At 38.0% G+C, this 19,363-nt stretch overlaps 1 protein-coding gene across 5 annotated transcripts in view; it reads left to right on the forward strand.

The window, feature by feature from the left end:
* The window catches only part of LOC149529179 (putative protein phosphatase 2C 45), a 333,681-nt gene that overhangs the window by 201,449 nt on the left and 112,869 nt on the right, over nt 1-19,363 (forward strand). For all 5 annotated transcript variants that reach the window (XM_089808590.1, XM_089808587.1, XM_089808591.1 and 2 more), the window contains exon 9: nt 3,049-3,111. In XM_089808590.1, coding sequence (XP_089664716.1) covers nt 3,049-3,111 — 63 coding nt within the window. The remainder of the gene's footprint in view (nt 1-3,048; nt 3,112-19,363) is intronic.

Raw genomic sequence — 19,363 nt, forward strand, 5'->3', positions numbered from 1 at the left:
CGAAACTGCACAAGCCAAATAGGGAAGATCTTTGATTTTCGAAATGGCGAACGATCTAAAACTCTAATAGGAATTCGCAATACAGAGAAAAAATCCAAAAGCATGCCTAAAGACAACCTTCATGCTGTGCTTAAATACCCATCGGGAACAACTTTCCGAGGGTGAACAAAGATAGCCAACGACACAAATTACGGAAACAAAATAAAAATGGGTTCGAGATACATTAAATCAATCGGCCTGTTACAACATTTTCATAAACAATTTATTTTATAATGGGAACATTACACTCCTTAACTAATCGAGGATTAGTTTACTGTTTGACAAGGGTATATCCCTTTGTATAGTCATTTATATTGAAGTCGATTTATTATATTAACTTTAATTTGCTTATTTGTTATTTAATATTAATTTCAAATCTTTAATTTAAACTTATTTAATTGCTTTTTCATTATTTTTAATAAGTCAAGTATTGAGCTATTAATTTCTCCAATAGGAACTTCTTACTATAATTTATTATTAGGAGCTCTTCATTTATTGACATTTAATGATTATTACATTGTATTATCTTATTATGTTTAAATATATTGTATTCTAATATTTCTTAGTAACAAACAATTATATTAAGCTATATCTCATATCATTAATTTAATGTTAAATAAGTATATTTATTTAATTTTTATATTTGATAAATGAACAAAATAATAAAATTATTCTATATGAATTAATATATTATATCCTTTGTCTATCATGCTAATACTTATAGTAATTTAATAATGAATTATATTATAATTTATTGTTAAATTTTATTGAAGAAGGGGACGCTACACACTTGGCACTTAACACTTGGTAGTCAGTACAGGGAACTGGGCACTAGCACTAGGCATTGCGCACTAGATTTCAACACTCGACATTCGGCATTGACAATCGACATTGGCACTAGTAATACCATTTGACACATGGTAGTCAGTTCTTGGCACTTGGCAGTCGGCGGGCAACACTTGGTACTCGACAGTTGACACTTAGTATCAGCACTCAACACTAGGCACTTGACAATTGGCAATCAACAGTCGACACTCTACAACAATTTGATCTTCATCAATGTAGTAGCACAAAAAGGTATAGCAAAAAATAATAGTAATAAATGAGTCGTTGCCACCAAAGTAATTGTATTTAAATAATATCATTTATTTCATCAATCTAACAATGAAGTACAAAGTGAAATATCAGAAATAATATCTTCGATGGCAAACTAGGGTGGTTTCTAACCATTGAAACTACGACTACAAAATACAGAGGATTTTGTACCTTTCAAACTACAACATTATAGAACTCCAATTAGAATTTCTGAATACAAAGAAAACACCAAATTCACCATGACTTCCTACAATGCTGAACATGGCCTTACAAAGAGCACTAGGCAGTTTCCCAAAGGGCTACAAAATAGCTGACATACTTTATTTATTATTTTTATTGCTTTAGCGACCCCTTTATTAATTAATTAAAGGTCCTTTATATTATTATTAAAATTTTGGGAGCACTTAATTAATTAAAAATTTGGGAACATTAGAATTGTTCAAGCCGTTCCAATTCACACTTGGCTTGCTTGATGATATTTTGGCATCATAAAACAATTAATTTTGAATGTGACGCATTGTGTACACTAACCAACAAAAGAGCAACATATCTTCTACACATGAATCTTTCTCAATACTTAATCCATTCTGATCTTCTCTTTGAAATTATTTGAAAACATGTTAACTCTCTCATTGAGCTCTATAAATGGTCTCGGTTTGAGAATATCCCAAAAGATCTTTCCTTGTAATGTAAGATTTACCCTTGACAAAAATATCAAGTAATTCAGCTCATCATGTTTGGTTGTGTCATGAATCCTACCTCTTCCCGGTGATTTCAAATTCGTACAAACTTCGCATATCAAATTGTGCATTCAAATCCTACTAGAGTTGAGGAACCTTTTCCTTTTTTAATAAAATCCAAAATTTCAAGGTTTTTTGGGTTTTCACCTAAGGGTCAGGTTCTAGAGAGATTTCTAGGGTAATCTGGAATAGTGGGCAGCTATGTGATGATACTCTCCTACATTTGTCTTAGCATCCTCTCCAGTTAGCCTTTGTGGTTGGCCTCTAGTATTCCCTATTGGCATCCCTTATGTTATGGTCCTCCTTCTAGGTTTCTCATGCTTTTGCACTGTTACCTTGTTTCTTGTTATGTATGTGTTGTAGGGCCCTATGCCTATCTCCTAGCTCAGTGGGGTGAACCTCAAGACTTTACATGGTTGAGCAGTAGTGTTCTTCCTTCTCTATCGAGGTTCATAATTTTGCTCATGAACTTACTAGATGGACTATGCATCTTAATCGCATCTTCATGATTCATGTGGATAGATGGTTTTTGTTGTATACATGTATCATGCTATGTAACATTGATTTTTGTACTGATGTTGTAACTGAATATTCCATGAAGGGTTGGACATAATTATGGAACAATGGATCATTGAATTCAAAAGTATAGAATTAGATAGTTTGGTGTTGGTATCGACTGTCCTTGTGAGTTTATACGTTATCATGCTATGTTTGTAAATCAACTAGGAACATTTGGATTTGAGCTTTAAAATAAACCCAATTAATGGTGATGTTAATCATGTTCCTTTAGTATTATTTCTTTATTGTTTAAATGATTTAGTCATGCAATTATATGTTGCTTCATAGTGATTTTGGGGAACCTAAGAGGACACGACTTAAATGGAATTCTATTCATGCTTCATAACTAAATGTAATGTATGCTTAATTTCAGTAACCAATATGCATAATGGATTTAGGGTGTTTAGGTTGATGTTGATGGTGTAAAAAAAATATTGTGCTATGTTATTGGTATTATAGTGTTTTTCCTCTCAGGTTCCTGGGCAGACCATCACACATTGGAAAACCTTAATTTTACAAGAATATATTGGTATTATGTGTATAGTTCTCTCATTATCATTATATTTCATTAGATCCTACAATTAATGTTCAATATGGTGTTTTTCATGCTATACAGCCTGATGTGGAGGATGAAAGGAAGCGCATTGAAGCCAAGAACCCCTTTCCAAAAAAGCCACTTGTAATGTTTCATACCCACTTGACCTTCATATGAATAAGGAAAAATGTTTCTGAGACTGAAAAAGTGGTTCATAAATTTATGAACTTAAAGTTTAGTATTCTAAATTTATCACACTTTTATGCGACATCAGTCCCATCATTTTGTTTTTTTGTTTTTTCAAATTTTATTTAATTTATAAAGAAATTGTTGTTCCTTCAATTAATGGAAATTAACAAAAAAATTATTGTTAGTGCTCAATGAATGTAATGCAATTCCATATAATGTTAAAGTTGATTAATTACAATTGATACTTTTTGGGGGAAGAATTAAGCATGTAAATAACTTAAGAAGTTAACAATGCAAACCTAGATAGTTCGTTACGCATAGAGAGACAAGAATTAAATATAGTTACAAGTTCTCTGCAGACAAAGACTATTATACTACTGTTATATTCTATCAATGAATATGAGTATACTCATGTTCTTTTGAAACAGCAGGTTCTTGGAATAAGGGCATTGTGCAGAGTAAAGATAACATGGAAAAGGGACTAAATTATGGCCAAAGAGAATTTATTTGTGGCCATTGTCATCATTTGGTTGAATCTGTTTCCATAGAGAGGCGATTGATTAGATAACTATTACACTTCATGGTCATTTGAATGTATTTGGCTGCTAGTTTTTAGATCAAAATAATGTCAACATTTTCTGTAATGTCCCCTTTTTCTATATTAAGGAACACTACAGGACTTTCCACATTTCTTTATGAAGCAAGTAATGGAAGATAAATAAATTTCTTTAACTTCTTTGCTAATGAAGCAAGTAATGGAAGATGAATATGAATAATTGAAGCTTATTCCAAATACATATGCAGTATGATAAATGTAATTATAATATCATATACAAGGGAAATGTTATTCAGCAATTGTGTAAACAATCAATAATGTAAATTTGTTATTTTTGATATAACAAGGAATATATGCAAGACTAAGACGATTCTTAGTAATTATGTATTGAATGCTATTTTGAGTATTGATAATGACAATGCAAATGTGATGCAATCTGTATGAAGTTGTTATTAAGAACACATGTATTACAGCATGATATTGAAATTTTACAAGCATATGCTTATGAAAATGTGCATGATGCCAAACTATTATGGATATGTGCTTGATGGTGTATAATTTTTATGGATATGAGCTTAAAAGTATGTGAATGCAGATATGTTGTCATCTATTACAGTATATGGATGCAACTATGATGAACATTGATTACTACATGAATGAAATGCATAATAGAATGAATGTAAGTTATGGCACATAGATGTTGCCATTAATCTATGCATAGATGTAGATATGCCAATATGAATAGTAGAAACTTAATGGAAGCATGAAGTATGACTGCACTGTAGTTATGGAATTATTGCTAGCAGTGTTCGTTTCTTTGTGACTCTTCTACAAATGTGGTTTATTGTAATGTCCCCATTTTTAGCAAGTTCTTGTAGCTAGGAGAGGTCAGTTCATCAATGCGACCCTTGTGAGCTGACAGTTAATTTTGAGGGTCCCTGTTGATTGACTGGCTATTTATAGTAAGTCAATTGTGGGTGATTTCTATTTTTAGCAGTGCAGTGGAGGCACCAGGTGCTTGGCATCTTCATGTTTGATTGGGTCAATTAATGGAACTTCATATTATAAGTTATTTATTAGACTATCTTAATAAATAACTTTTTCATTATGATGTTATAATTTGAAAGTGTGTAGGAGAAGCATCTTTAATGAAAAGTGTGAGGAAGAAGCCAAGTATCATTTTGCAATTATAAAGAGGCCTTCTCTTGGAAATCGACCCATTCCTTTGCCATTTAATTTTATCTCATTTTGTGAATTGCTGAGGGTTTATGCATTGGTTTCCTATGAGGATTGATTCCTCTATCTGTTGTTGCACTTTGAGCCATTGAGATGCATGGTGAATTGTGTCTAAAAATTCTAAAGATTATCTCTGAATTCTGGTTAGGCAAATCGGCGCTGAGGTATACCAATTTTGTTGTTTTATTGCTGCAATAATCCATTGATTTGAAATGCCATACATTCAGCCTTCAAATCTTGTTACATATTGTTGCTTTGAGGGTGATTGGTTGCTGCGATTAGGCATCTACAGTCAGCATTTATAGTTCTAACTTGGGCAGCCAGATTTAGTGAAGAATTTGGAGTGTTTACATTTTGCAATCATTTATTTGCTTGGGCAGCCAATTCCAAGCAAGGGTCATGAGTCTCTAAGGGGCAGTGTCTGCATTATCCAAGGCTGTGATTGGGGTTTGTATTTTTCAGCGATGTGTCAGCTAGAAATGTCTCTTTCTTGGCATTCATACTTTGAAGGTGACATGGGAATTTTCTTGAGATAGCTGCAGTATTTATACCAGGTGTCTAGGCTCATACAGGTTCCATAATCTCCATATTTCTTTGAATATTGTTTGTAATAAGTATGCAATAAAATTGTGTTGGCAATCGTTTCAATTATTTAATTTCAATGTATTTGTGAAGCATTTCATTTATATTTGAAAATACAATATATATATATATATATATATATATATATTGCAAAAAACCAAAAAATTGCAAAACATTCTCTAGCAAGGCTCTTATAGTGGTATCAAAGCGGTTTCATGTCGGCCTATAGGGAATTGGGGTTCAACATGGCACAGAGATTCATACCTGGTATGCACTACACCCACAAAGGTCGTAATTCTCCACTTGGTGATGGAGAACCTAAGATACAGTTTGGCAGCACAGGTGACAAGGGTGCTAGTGATTCTGGAGGTTGAAGTAGTACAGGTTACAAGGACCATGTACTAGGAGTGATTTTGTCAATTCACACAGGTCTATACAAGATGATAGATCTAGAGCTGGGGAAATGATTAGAGTTGAGGACCGAGTTAGAGTTGATGACAAGATTGACAAAATTGTATATATAAATGTTTATGATAGGTCGTAGCAGCCTACTTTCCTAAGATTTGAGGTTGATTTGATTAGTTCAGAGGTTGAGGCTGCACCATTTGTGGACGATGTTGTTTCTCACTACACTAAGTGGGATGGTCTTCCGCAGGCCATCAAGTAGAATCTAAACTTTGATAGGTTTCTTACACAGAAGCAAGAGCACACTAAAGGTAGGCCTGCACCTAAGAGACAGAGGCCTAGATAGATTGATTTGAGAGAGGCGGCTAGCAAGATGACCTTTGCCCACTTTGATGGTAGTGGCAAGGTTACATCACAAGCTTGGGTTCATAATCTCAATACTATCTAACATTGCATCCCATGATTGAAGAGGATTCCATCCACTTTGTTGTCCTGCATTTAGACGGAGTAGCTCATGACTATTGGTATCATGGATTGGCCAATTTACATCATGACCAGATTACATCCTACTAGGAGTTTATTGATAGACTGATAGAGAGATTCGATCAGAAGGATCTAGAGACTTACTTCTAAGATCTTGCTAAGCTCAGACAGATAGGTAGGCTAGAGTTTTTTGTTAGTGAGTTTTTGAAACTCTCTATCATGGTTCCCAATGTGACAGAGAAATGCTTGGTTGTGCTATCTATAGAGGGATTGTAGGAGCCACTCAGAGGGTGTCTTAAGGCATTTGATCTGCCTTTTCTACAATGGGCCATCAAGAAGGCTAGGAACATAGAGCTTTTGGCTCTTAAGAAGCAAGCACAACACAAAACTACCTTTCTACTTGTAGAGGAGGAACACCTACCAATTATTGATGAAAAATAAAATCAATTGGAAAGAATGATGAGGCATCATGCTAGGATTTGAGGAGAAAACTTTTCTATTAGTGCAAAGGACCTTATGATAGAGGACACACATGTTCTTTGAGGCGGGCAAACTATTCTATGTAGGTATACTATGATGAGGTTGAGGCTGGATTTTCATAGCAGTCTGTTGGATTAGATGATGATGATTAGGGGATCCCTACTGAGTTTGGTCCTAATTTTGAGCTGTCTCCTATAGTGATATCTATTGTTGTACTAGTTCCATCACTTTCCGAATGCAAGTATTGATAGGGGAAAATCATTGCATCTCCATGCTAGACACTAGGGCCACCCATAATTATAAATCAAGGTTTTGTTAGTCGATGTGGTCTTCAGGTGGGGAAGTTTACTGGGTTTTGAGTTAGAGTGGCAAATGGCTACACACTTACCTGTACCAGGCACATGCATCACCCTTTATTTCTTGGTGATTATGAGTTGTGGTTAGATTTCTATGTGGTCTACTTGGGAGGGATGGATGTTGTTCTAGGGATGTGATGGATATAGGCCATCGAGGAGTTTTTCCTTAGCATGCGCATGATGGAGATGAAGTTTGAGCACCGGGCAAGAGTTATTTGTTGTAGGGTATTCCAGAGGGGATTACATACTATCTCTCTTTGTGTGATGGATAGTGGGAATTTACAAAGGCATGATATAGTTCAGATGGAGCCGGTTACACGCCATGTCTATCATAGTTCATAGTTTCCTTGTTCAGATCAGTATATGGGTGTAGTTCACTTTGTGAACAATCCTCTGTTTGATATGGATGTCACTCTCTCAGATGACAATCCACTATTTGAGGTTGATGTTGGTCTCCCGCAAGTGATGAATGAGGATGTTATTTGGGGTTCTACTAATGCATCGGGATGTTAGTCAATCCCTACAAGATTCTTGACAGGTCTTGCTGAAAATTTCACTGACGGGTATATAGTGAAGAGTGCGTATGGTTTCACATTTGACTCCCATGTGCATGATATTTACCGAGTGTAGAGTTTTTTCTATGTCTAAGTCTGATGTTTGGCATGATAGCTCAGTTGACGCGAAGAAAAGGGGCAAATCTAGATATTGAGTTGCTTCCTTGTAATTGTTACATACCAAAATTTTGACCTAATTAATTTTAAATTATAGCCATTGAGATGATTAGTCTAAAACCATCATTTCCTCTGATCATGTGAAAAAGGAAGTTATAGTTAACTGTTTATTTCATGTGAATTTGATTGTTTACAATTATTTTGTATAATTGCTTAGTGAAGATGGTAGTTAACCGTTGCTTGTCATATATTGAAGATGGTAGTTAACAATTGCTTGTTATGTTACTAGATCATGGTAGTTAGCCATTGTTACAATTATCTGTGTTACATTTTAGTATTGATTTAAAATGGGAAGAACTTGTTATTATTGTGGAAATGTTGCACGGGTGGTTGCAGGAGCAGATGAAGGCAAGAAAGCATTGCTAAACGGGATTTAAGGAATGGGGCAATACTCTAGTCCATTTGTTTGATCATCAGGTATGGCCTCTAACTACCTTGGCAAGATTCTAGCGACTTCATAATAGGGTACATACATTGGACACGCATGAGCTACTTGGGTAACATATAAAACATAATCTCTAAGCTCGTCTCTATTAACATATGTATATATATATATATATATATATATATATATACACATCAGGAGGATATAAGGTTAGGATAAATCATAATCCTCTGAATTATGCACGTATATAGATATGTGTATTTAATAGGTATGACCTTGGACATAAATATAGAATGATGACATCATTTTGAAAATAATATATATATGCTTATATATATATATATATGTGTGTGTGTGTGTGTATATATATATATATTTACTTATTTATTTATTTATAATTATAGATTTTTTCTTTTAATAACTCTTCAAAGGAGCCCTTTGATATTTGTTTTAAATTATAAATCTCTATGAGAGACGTTGAGTACATTTGGCACCGTGTCTTTTTAAATCAGTGAATTCAAGAAAACTAAGGATCTTGTTTTTAAAATTGCCACCTTGGGCCACATCATTATATTAAAAACTTCTCACATTGCCGAGGATAACATTCAACTTTTCTTTCCTCTTGGCTCTCTTTACATTAAAAGATCGAGTTTCATTTATCTCACGAGATTTTACGTATCAGATTTCTAGTATTGTCTCTACAGTTCAAATGGCTTGAGCCGCTCGGTCAAGACTTCATGAGTCTCATTGATCATAGATCAGGTTATGTTGATATCGCTTACTTTCATTCTTCTTATTCAAAAATCGATGCCAATAATTATCTTGATAAATCTAAACTTACCATTGTTCCTCAATCATTTTATGTTTCAATGTCACAAGTGAAGTATAAGTACCCGGCTCATGTCTATCGGCCTTTCTTGTTCTTTCTTCATGATTAGATGCCAACTATTTAGCTTCAAAAATGAGTTGAAATGCACAAGCGTGACTCTCATAATGAACAGTTCTACGTATGTCTATGAAACATCTTATTTCATGATTTCTGAATCACAAGAATGGCTTAATGCAAGAGTTGTTTTATCTTATGTTTTCAGCTAAGAGTCAGCAATATATTGCTAATGGAGGAATTCCATGCTTAGCAGCATCATCGATCACCAAGGATTCACCCTGGTCGGAAGGACCAATGAAAGAGGTTGAAGAGGTGGATGAGATCCCTGTAAAAGGAAGAACAGAAATTAGAACTATTGAACATGATAAAATATATAATTAAACTCTAAGAACGTCCAAAGAAGCTCATGTTGTCCAATTCATAAACCCTGTTGTCAAGTTGAGCAGTGGTGATCGGGTGTCATAAAATCCATCTAAATCCTTGGCCAAGGTTGTTAAAGGCATGCTTTCCTTCTATAGATCACATGATGTCAGTGGCACCAATTAATTAGGCATGCCCGCATATTATTGAGCGAACATTCTAAACACCGGTATTGCTCAAATGGTTGGACTGATAGTGCCCCAAGCCTAACCCTGGGGTAGGGAGGGCCTTTCTTGATTAAAGATTATGTGGGGAAACGATAAGGTCCGTGGTTGGGAGGTTAAGCCTAAGCTAATGCTTGTTCTTTTACCTGAAAGCTGAGGTTTGCACAACATTATAAGACACTTCAGTCAGATTATGTATGTTCCTCTTCAATTCTTTATTATGCATTTCATTTTCTTGTAATTACTAAATATCATGGAATTGATGTTAATGATTTAACTTCCTTTGTAATGCTATAGAAATCAATTATTTAGTTGATAGTTATTCCAATTAATTCCACATGAAATGGATTAAAAATGTTCACTTCAGTAATCTGGTTTCAAGTATTGCTTTCATAACTGCTTTATTTCATAATGTAGTTCCTCTTTTCAAGACTAGAAAATTTGTATGTTACAGTAATGTTCCCGTTTCTACATTATCAGCACTGGTGTTGAGTATAATTCTATAGACTATGTTGTTTACATAGATGGTGTTTGTATTTATGGGGATTATTTAGTGATGACAAGGACATCACACATATTTTTCCATGGGACCCTGGTGGAGGTTGGGGTTTGATGTGTTACTAGATTGCATTGCTTGAAAACAAACTATCTTGGGGAGGGAGGACTGGAATGTCCCCATTTTTAGCAAGTTCCTATAGCTGGGAGAGGTCAGTTCATCATTGGAACCCTGGTGAGCTAATTGTTAGTTTTGAGGATTGTAATAATCCCAACAGGTTAGAACTCTGGAAAACACCAAGTTGCTTCACTTTTGGATGTTTCACATTTTGTCAAATGCTTCGCGTGCAAGCTTAATCTCGTCATACTTAATTTTCAGATTGTGTTCTTTGAGTTTATAGGCTGCAAATGAGATTACTGAACGCTTCTTGCAATGTAAGGTTGTTATAAAAATGATATAATAGATGTTTCAGACATTTGACAAATAATTACAACTGAAACTAACTGTTACAATTAATAGACATAAAGACAAACACTTGCCATGCATACTAATGACTGAAACACATAACTGCAACTTGACATTTCATCAAACAATTCTTATGCAACCTTGTAACCACTTGCAATGACAATTAATAATGGTTGTGACTTTGAGAATTGGACTACAATATAAACCGAATAAACAAATTACAATTTTGCACCTGCAACCATGATGGTGTTTGGTAGAAAATCATAGTAGTACAATACCCTCATCTAGGTCGAACCTTGCATGCCAATTACTGTATACTGTAGCATTTGTAATATAGGGATTGAACCCCGGTAATGCAAGCAGATCCACGCCAAGTGCAGTGGATGATCTTCCAAGTATAAATGCCCAGTTGCAGCAAGGAAAATGCTCAATTTGCAAGTAAGTGAGATGCCTAAATACAATATCTCAAACGCCTGGTAATGCAGCTAATTATCAATGGAATCTCAACGCTAATAAACAAGCAATATAGGTGTTCTAAATGCAGATTCCCTAGCTTTGATTTGCAGACCAACCAATGCCCGATAGCAGATATAAATTTCATAATCTCGCAGCTCCAAAGTCTTCCTAACAACTGAAAATATAGTATAAAAGACATTTACATCTCAAATTGCCAAACTCAGAATTTTTTAATCCAAAATACCTTACAAACAAATTCACTTCTCAACCATAGAAATCAGAGTAAGAGAAGTCACAATCTCAGATCAAAACTGTTGTCGGGAAAACGGGTAGTTAGACGGTTGGCATAGTCGAGGGTGTTACACAGTCACAATGATTCGCCTCGCAACCCCTCAGATACTATATGTAACCTTTATTTCCTTTCATAAAGGCATGTTGGTATTGAATACAATTGTAGATGGTGACTAAGCAATAAAAATAATATGATTGTTCTCCATTTTTTGTGTGAAGTACTTTTCCATTTTGTATACATTAGTTCGGTAACCCAGTAGGGAAAACGGTTGGCGTCGTTGCCATTTCGAATATGGGAAAGAGACCGATGCCATACGACACATAGAGTCAATAGGAATACCTTTGGAGGAGAACATTAGAGTGAATGAAAATGGAAGTCCTGAGCTGTTCGAGGAAGAGCATGAATTGACGGAGAATTTCCATATTTTAATCCGCTCAAGCATTGAAACCTTTGTATGGAGAGAAGCCATATGGGAAGAGATTCCAGAGGACACAGTGTGGGACTACCTCAACGTGAGCCCCACCACCAACCGACTACTGCATCAATTTCCCAGGTTGTTTGCACAAGGCTTCCTAGCACAACAACGTCAGCATGAGGCAATTGAATAGGAACAACAAAGGCAATAGAACCTTCAGAACTTTCGGGAATGCATCCAGTGAGAGGCAGAAGAGTGTGATGGAAGGCACTGACACCCCCACCCATGATCTCGAGGCCGTGGGAATGTGAGTAAAGTGTGAGAGAAAAGAACACTGACCTCTGTAACGGTCGCACAAATGACCACAATGATGTATGGAGACTCTATATAAATAAAAGTGTTCTATTATACGTGTTGTTTTCAAATTCACCCATGAAAAGTATATATGCCAAACACACTAAATAAGGATAGAAATAAGAAGGAACAAATCGATGTCGTACAAACCAAACATCAAGCCTTAATTCTTGCATAGCAAACCGAGGGACGATGAAGGTTAAAGTAACTTGCCAAAGGAAACCATGAAGGGGTAACAGAGGGTGACTAGGAGGGTACCGCAAGAGTAGTAACCGAAGAGGAATGGTTCGGTTCGTCAAAACACCAACAACTGAGAAGTAGTGAGGAACTGTTGGCAGAGACACAATAGAGATTGGATTTGATAGAAGAGACGCATGAACAATTGTTAAATCTATCCATCACACCTCAAGCGAAAAGAAACTGACGCAGAAACACCGGAGTGGAAGAGGAAGCAAGGGAGGTAGCGAGAAGTGTCAGAAGGACACTGCACGATGGTTAGGGAAACCCTCCACAATCCAATCCTAGCAATAGCAGTTCAGGAACACAACAAGTTGGTCAAGCACCACAACGAAGCATGTCGCAAAAACATAAATTTCCCAAGTTTACTGACAATGGGAAGGAAGATCCTATTAGACATTATCGTACTTGTGAAACTATTTGGGTGGCAAATGGGGTGACCGATCATGACAAATGGCTTAACCAATTTTTTGCAACCCTACGGGGCGTTGCCATTGACTAGTACTTAGACATTAACAAAAAAAAAGGTTCATGGGCTGACCTCAAGAAGGCATTCCATGTGGAATTCAAATTGCTTCGTGACAAAAATGAGATCGTCACAAAAATCTACAGTGCCAAACAAGGGAGAAAGGAAATTTTCCGACCCTATAATAGAAGGTTGAAGGAGTTGCTTGGGAAAATGGAAACCTAATCCACTGACGAATTGAAGAAGAGATGGTTCGTTGATGAACTGAATGCATCTCTCTAAAGAAAAATGAGGATAGTACTACTGATGTTGTACAAAGATGCATACAATAGGGCCATGAATTTAGAAAGTGAAAACAAAACGTTGAAGAAAAAGAAGAAAAGCAAGTCATTGTCTAGAAGCGACGAATCATCTGATGAGGATAGTAGCAGCAATGAAGAACCCAATAAAAAAGTGCAACCACTACAAAAAGATATGGAGCGTATGATGCAGGAATTCAAAACAATGAAAGGAGGCAGCAGGCGGAGTGAAGAAGGACAATTATGGTGCACAAAGTGCAAAGGAAACGGCCACACAAAACGAGCATGTCCTAAGAAGTCAATATGTGACATTTGTCAGGTGACGGGCCACTCTACCAAAGATTGCCCATATAACTTACGAACAAGATGACCCCAGGTACTCTTCACCTAGGAGCAACCATCTACCTCTGGTCAGCCAAAATCAATCAGCAAACAAATAATGCATCATCTGGCGGGTTCCAAAACAACCGACACGAAGGAAGAGTAGGTAATGAAAACAGAAGCCAAATACAATATGACTTGAAGGGCTAGCCGATGATTCAATGTCGGGCGTGCAGCTAGTGGAGCCACTTCACCCAAGATTGCGAAAAGAATGACACCACAGAAAATGTGTCGATGGTGTGGTCCCAAGGATCACGAAGAGGCCAATTGTCTGAAACTGCGAGTGAATTTACTTAACATTGAAGAGGAAGACACACTGGTAGTCACTTGTAACCATGCAAAACAAGCCATGTACCTTGATCCTTACACATAAAAGAGATAGTACGAGAAGCAAAGGAGGAAATAGAGAAGGTGATGAAAATAAAGGGGGATTCCCACAAGGCTGCAAGTACATCAGAATGAGCAGAGGCCAAGAACAACATACTGGGACAAATACTGAACATGGAGGTCCCAATCATGATACAAGACCTCCACACGATAATGCAGCTAAAAACAATATTGTTGAATACACACACGGTTCAACCAAGTATACAACAACCAAATGTTGTTGGAGGCTCAGCCATAGACCCTATGATACTCTCGTTAAACAATGGATGGTACCCCATCGTTGTCAAGATGGGTATCCTCAAGACAATTTTCATTGAGACCATCACTAATGGAGGGTCGGGAGTAAATGTGCTTTCAGAAGAAACTTGGAAAGCCTACCCTATGGCCTCCCACCTTCAACCTACTCGGCGTAGACCAACATGGAATTAAGCCCATCGGAACATTAATGGCCCAGTCCGTCACCATTGGAACCCAACCTCTTGTGCTGGATTTTATTGTAATTCCATTGAAAAAGAAAGGGTATGATGCCATACTCTGAAGGGGATGGTTAGTAGTAGCAAGGGCTAACCATAATTGGAAGAAAAACACTCTTGTTGGCGAATGGTGGGAGGAAATTTGTTGTTGATCTTCGTACTCAGATGGTAAGCGACGAGATGGCTTGAGAGTGAGACTTCGACTAGGAATCTGGTGGAAAGGATGAGGGAAGGAATGACATGGAGCCTAATGACGAAGGTGTGTTGGAACTACAAAGATGTTCAGATGATGACTTGGATTCCTTGAATAGACTATTCCATTGGCAGATGGAAGATTATGAGATATTTTCAATTTGCAATATGATAGGAATAGACGGAATAGAGGAAGAAGAAAAAGAGGTGTTTCCGTCGAAATACGGGGAATACAAGGAAGGGAAAGCCAAGATGAATGAAAGACCAACTCACAACTTTGACATAGGGAAACCAATAGAGTACAAAGAGCCATCCATATGGGTTACGAGTCTTGGGGACGAAGAAAGCCCGCACAACATACGGGTTGGCAATGATTGGGATCCTATGTTGAAGAGAGCAGCATTTAAAATTTTCATGGAATATAAAGATGTGTTCGCCTGGAGCTATAGAGATCTAAAGGGTATCCCACAAGAATTGTTCGTACACCGTATACCCTTAGTACTCGGAGTTGTACCTGTGCTGAAGAGACCGTACATGATGAATAAGAATTACACAGCGAGGGTGGAGGAAGAGATACAACGTACGCTAGAGGCAAGGATCATCTTTCGAGTAGAAACAAGTGAATGGGTCTTGCCGATTGTGATCTCAATGAAAAGGAGGCAAATCATATCAGGATTTGTGTTGATTTCCGTTGCTTCAATGCAGTCACTATAAAGGACCCTTTTCCTATGCCATTCATAGACACGATATTGGAAGAGGTTGTTGGGCATGAAATATATTGCTTTATGGACAAGTTCTCTAGCTATAACTAGATATCAATTGTCGAGGAGGATAAGCTGAAAACCACCTTTGTAGTGGAAGATGACGTGTATGCTTATAACCGGATGCTCTTCAGGTTGTGCAACGCACCGACAACCTTCCAAAGGATAATTCTTCATATCTTTGATAAAATGTCCGTGGGTAACTTCTATGCATTTTTGGATGACTAGTCTATCTTTAGTGGACAAGACATGCATTTAGCAGCACTCGGAGAATGTATGGAAAGGTATCATCGGGCCAGACTATCCGTGAACCCAAAGAAGTGTAGATTTATGGTACCCCAGGGTAAGCTGTTGGGCCACATTGTATGTAAGACTAGACTAAAAATTGATCCTAACAAGGTACGCGTGATAATAGAGATGGAAGCACCAACTGATGTCAGCGGGGTAAAATCCTTTTTGGGACACATTAGGTACTATCGAAAGTTTATAACGAACTTTGCCCAAGTATCATACCCCGCGACAGGCTAACAAGAAAAGGAGAACCCAATGTTTTGGAGTCGGAGCAAGAAACCTCCTTTCAAGAGTTAAAGATGAGGCTGCTAGGGGCACCGATCTTGGCATACACAAATTGGGATAAAAAGTTTAACGTGCATGTGGATGCCTTGAACTTTACGATTGGCACAACACTTGCACAGACGGGTGATCATAGTCTGGATCATCTTGTCTATTTTGCCAACAAATTGTTATCAAGGGAAGAAAGGAATTATAGCACAATGGAGTGAGAGGCCCTAGAAATGGTTAACACTATGCAAAAATTCAGACATTATCTGTTAGCACAACGAAGCGAGAGGACCTAGGAATGATTTATGCTGTACAAAAATTTAGACTTTATCTATTAGCAATGCCTTTCATATTGTATGTAGATCGCCAAGCGTTGATGTATTTATTAAACAAACCCATTATTCAGGGGAGGGTGAGGAGGTGGCTATTGCTACTTCAAGAATTCACATTCATAATTGTGGTACGACCTAGGAAGAGCCACGTCATAGTTGATCAAATTGGGCGAGTCGCCTGAAGGAGTCAATGATGACTTCCCAAATGCACATCCATTCTGTATAGCCATCCTTCCAGAGTGATATAAAAGCATCGGCGACTACCTCTCCACTTCGCAATTTCCGAGAGAGATGCTACCAGGAGAACGATGGAAGTTGGTCATGAGGAGCATATCTTTTTCTTTAATCAATGGTTTGTTGCACAAAATGGGGCCAGATCAAATATTGAAACGTGGCATGGAGGAAGAGGTGTCGAGTGTCCTTCGGCAAGCCCACGAAGGCCCGATAGGAGGGCATATGGGACTTGACACAACAGCAAGGAAGGTACTCCTCACAAGACTATGGTGGCCTACACTCTATAATGATGCCAAGGAGTGGGTGTTAAGCTGTGACACTTGTTAGTGTGCGAGTAAACCCCCGAAACGAGATTTTATGCCACTAAATTCATCACACGCCCAAGAGTTGTTTGAACAATAGGGTTTAGATTTTGTGGGGCCTCTTAAGCCAAGTAAGACTCGTAGGTGCCTCTACATCGTGGTAGCAACAGAGTATTTGATGAAGTGGGTTGAGGCACAAGCATTACTAGACAACTCGGTTGTCAACATAGCAAAGGTCATCTATGAGCAGATCATCACGCGCTACGACATTCCTATTCAGTTGACGAGTGATAGAGTTCTCTTTGTCAACCATGTGATTCACTTGCTCACGACGGAGTTCAAAATATTTCACTCCCTATTGAGCCCATACTTCCTAAGGGCCAATGGTCAGGCGGAGGCAACAAATAAGATCCTTGTGTCAGTCATCTATAAGTCATGTGGGGTTGAGTAGGCTAACTGGGAAGAGAAATTGCCATCAGCACTTTGGGCGTACTACACAATGTATAAAGTGACAACTATACAAACACCGTTCCAATTAATGTTCGGACAACAAGTGGTGGTACCCACAGAATTCATGGTTCCAAGCCTTCTTTTAGCAATTGATAATAAGTTGGGCAACATGGAAGATCTTCGGGAGAGGTTGTATAGACTAAACAAACTGGACGAACAAAGACTAATGGCGCAATGGGCTATAAAAGTGGCTCAGACTCTTCGTAAGGCCTAGCATGATAAGCACCTGAAGCGGACAAGGTTTCAGTTGGGACATTTGGTACTAAAATACAATGGGCACACCAAGATTAAGCCAGGGAAGTTTAAGGTAAAATGGTTGGGACCCTACAAAGTATGAGAAGTTGGTGACAACAGAGCTATCAAGTTGTGGACCCTCGACGGGAAGGTGATAGCCGACTAGATCAACGGATCAAAGTTGAAAATCTATCACCAATGACATGAAGAGAGCCAAGCAAACGGACAAGGTCCTATAGTGCAAAATCGAATTTAAAAAATATTAAAAAAAGCCAATAGCACGTGTCCCGCCGACATGAAGTGCTCGTGGACACCAAGTATCCCACAGATATGACGTGGCCCCACTGGTAAAAGCTTGACTTTGTCCAGGGAGAAAACAAAACAGGTCGAGGCCTGAGAAAAAGAACAATGCCACAAGGGTTGGAGAAAAAGAATAGTGTCACGAGGGCTGGGAGAAAAAGAGCAGTATCGCGAGGCTTGGAGGAAAAAGTGTCACGCGGGAGTGAGAAAATGTACACCGTAGGAGAGTGATAAAAAAGACTAGGAGAAGCAATTGGACCACGTGCAAGGAGAAGGGACAACCATCCACCAACTCTAGATAACTGCAGGTAAGTAGACAAATACAACAAGAAACACAGACAAAAGGGGCACGGGTGGACCACGCCGGACAGAAAATAACCATGGAGGCATAGCAAACATCATCAAGAAGGGTATCTGTGGAAAGAAATAGAGGCATTTAGAGAATAGAACACGTACAGTGTAATCGTTTTTATTGCATCAAGACAAAACAAGAGATCGTTAATCAGTTGGAGTATGCAGCCTGCAAGGAAAAGGAGACAGTGGAAGGACCAATTGAAGGAGAATAGTTCCAAGATAGACAAGAATGCAAGAGTATTGGCCTCAAGGCTCCATGTTGCAGGGCCAGTAGCATCCACTAGCAAGAAGCAGAAGTGCGTCCTAAAGTTCAGCAATCCGCATAGAAGGCCGACATTTCTCATCTCACGATATAGTTTGAAGGGTTGAATGACAATGAGCACTGTAGATGGTGGCAGGAAATGACTCGCACAGACGTCACCAAACAAATACTGGTCTGTGCATAAGTACACTGAGCGATCCAACTTCCGATGTTTTCCATACAGCTGTTTGAGCCAATATTAAGAGCTATTATCGAAACATACAACAGACACAATAGAACAAGTACATTTGCATACAAGAAGCATCATCTCACGATCTCATTCAAAGCTTGCGACTTCAGTAGGGTTCTTGGCATTTCTAGCCAAGGAGGTTGCAAAGTGGTAACTACGAACCACAAACTTCTACAAGAACGAAAGGAGTACTGGGTGAAGTTGGTGGGATGCGACCTCACGCTAGAGGAATTTGAGTTAGTCTTTAAGGACTGTGACAGGACTTCATTCGAGAAGGCCATTGGCGGTGTATCATGGGCGCAATAAACAGCAGGCTAACTGGGGCGAGTAGGGTTTCAGATATTGCCCTATTGCAGATTACCTTTATGAATGGTATGGTATATGATTAGGTGACCATCCTCGCTGATAGAATGGAGGAATTCATGACACTACAATATCACACATTCTATATGTCGCACCATGCTATTGGGTTGTTTCTAGAAGCAACACTCCATCAAATCCCAGCTGATGAGTTGAAAGTCCCACCGAGAG

The sequence above is a fragment of the Cupressus sempervirens genome, chromosome 11, assembly GCF_028749045.1.
Source record: "Cupressus sempervirens isolate cs-2001-9-10 chromosome 11, ASM2874904v1, whole genome shotgun sequence".
NCBI classification, from domain to species: Eukaryota; Viridiplantae; Streptophyta; class Pinopsida; order Cupressales; family Cupressaceae; genus Cupressus; species Cupressus sempervirens.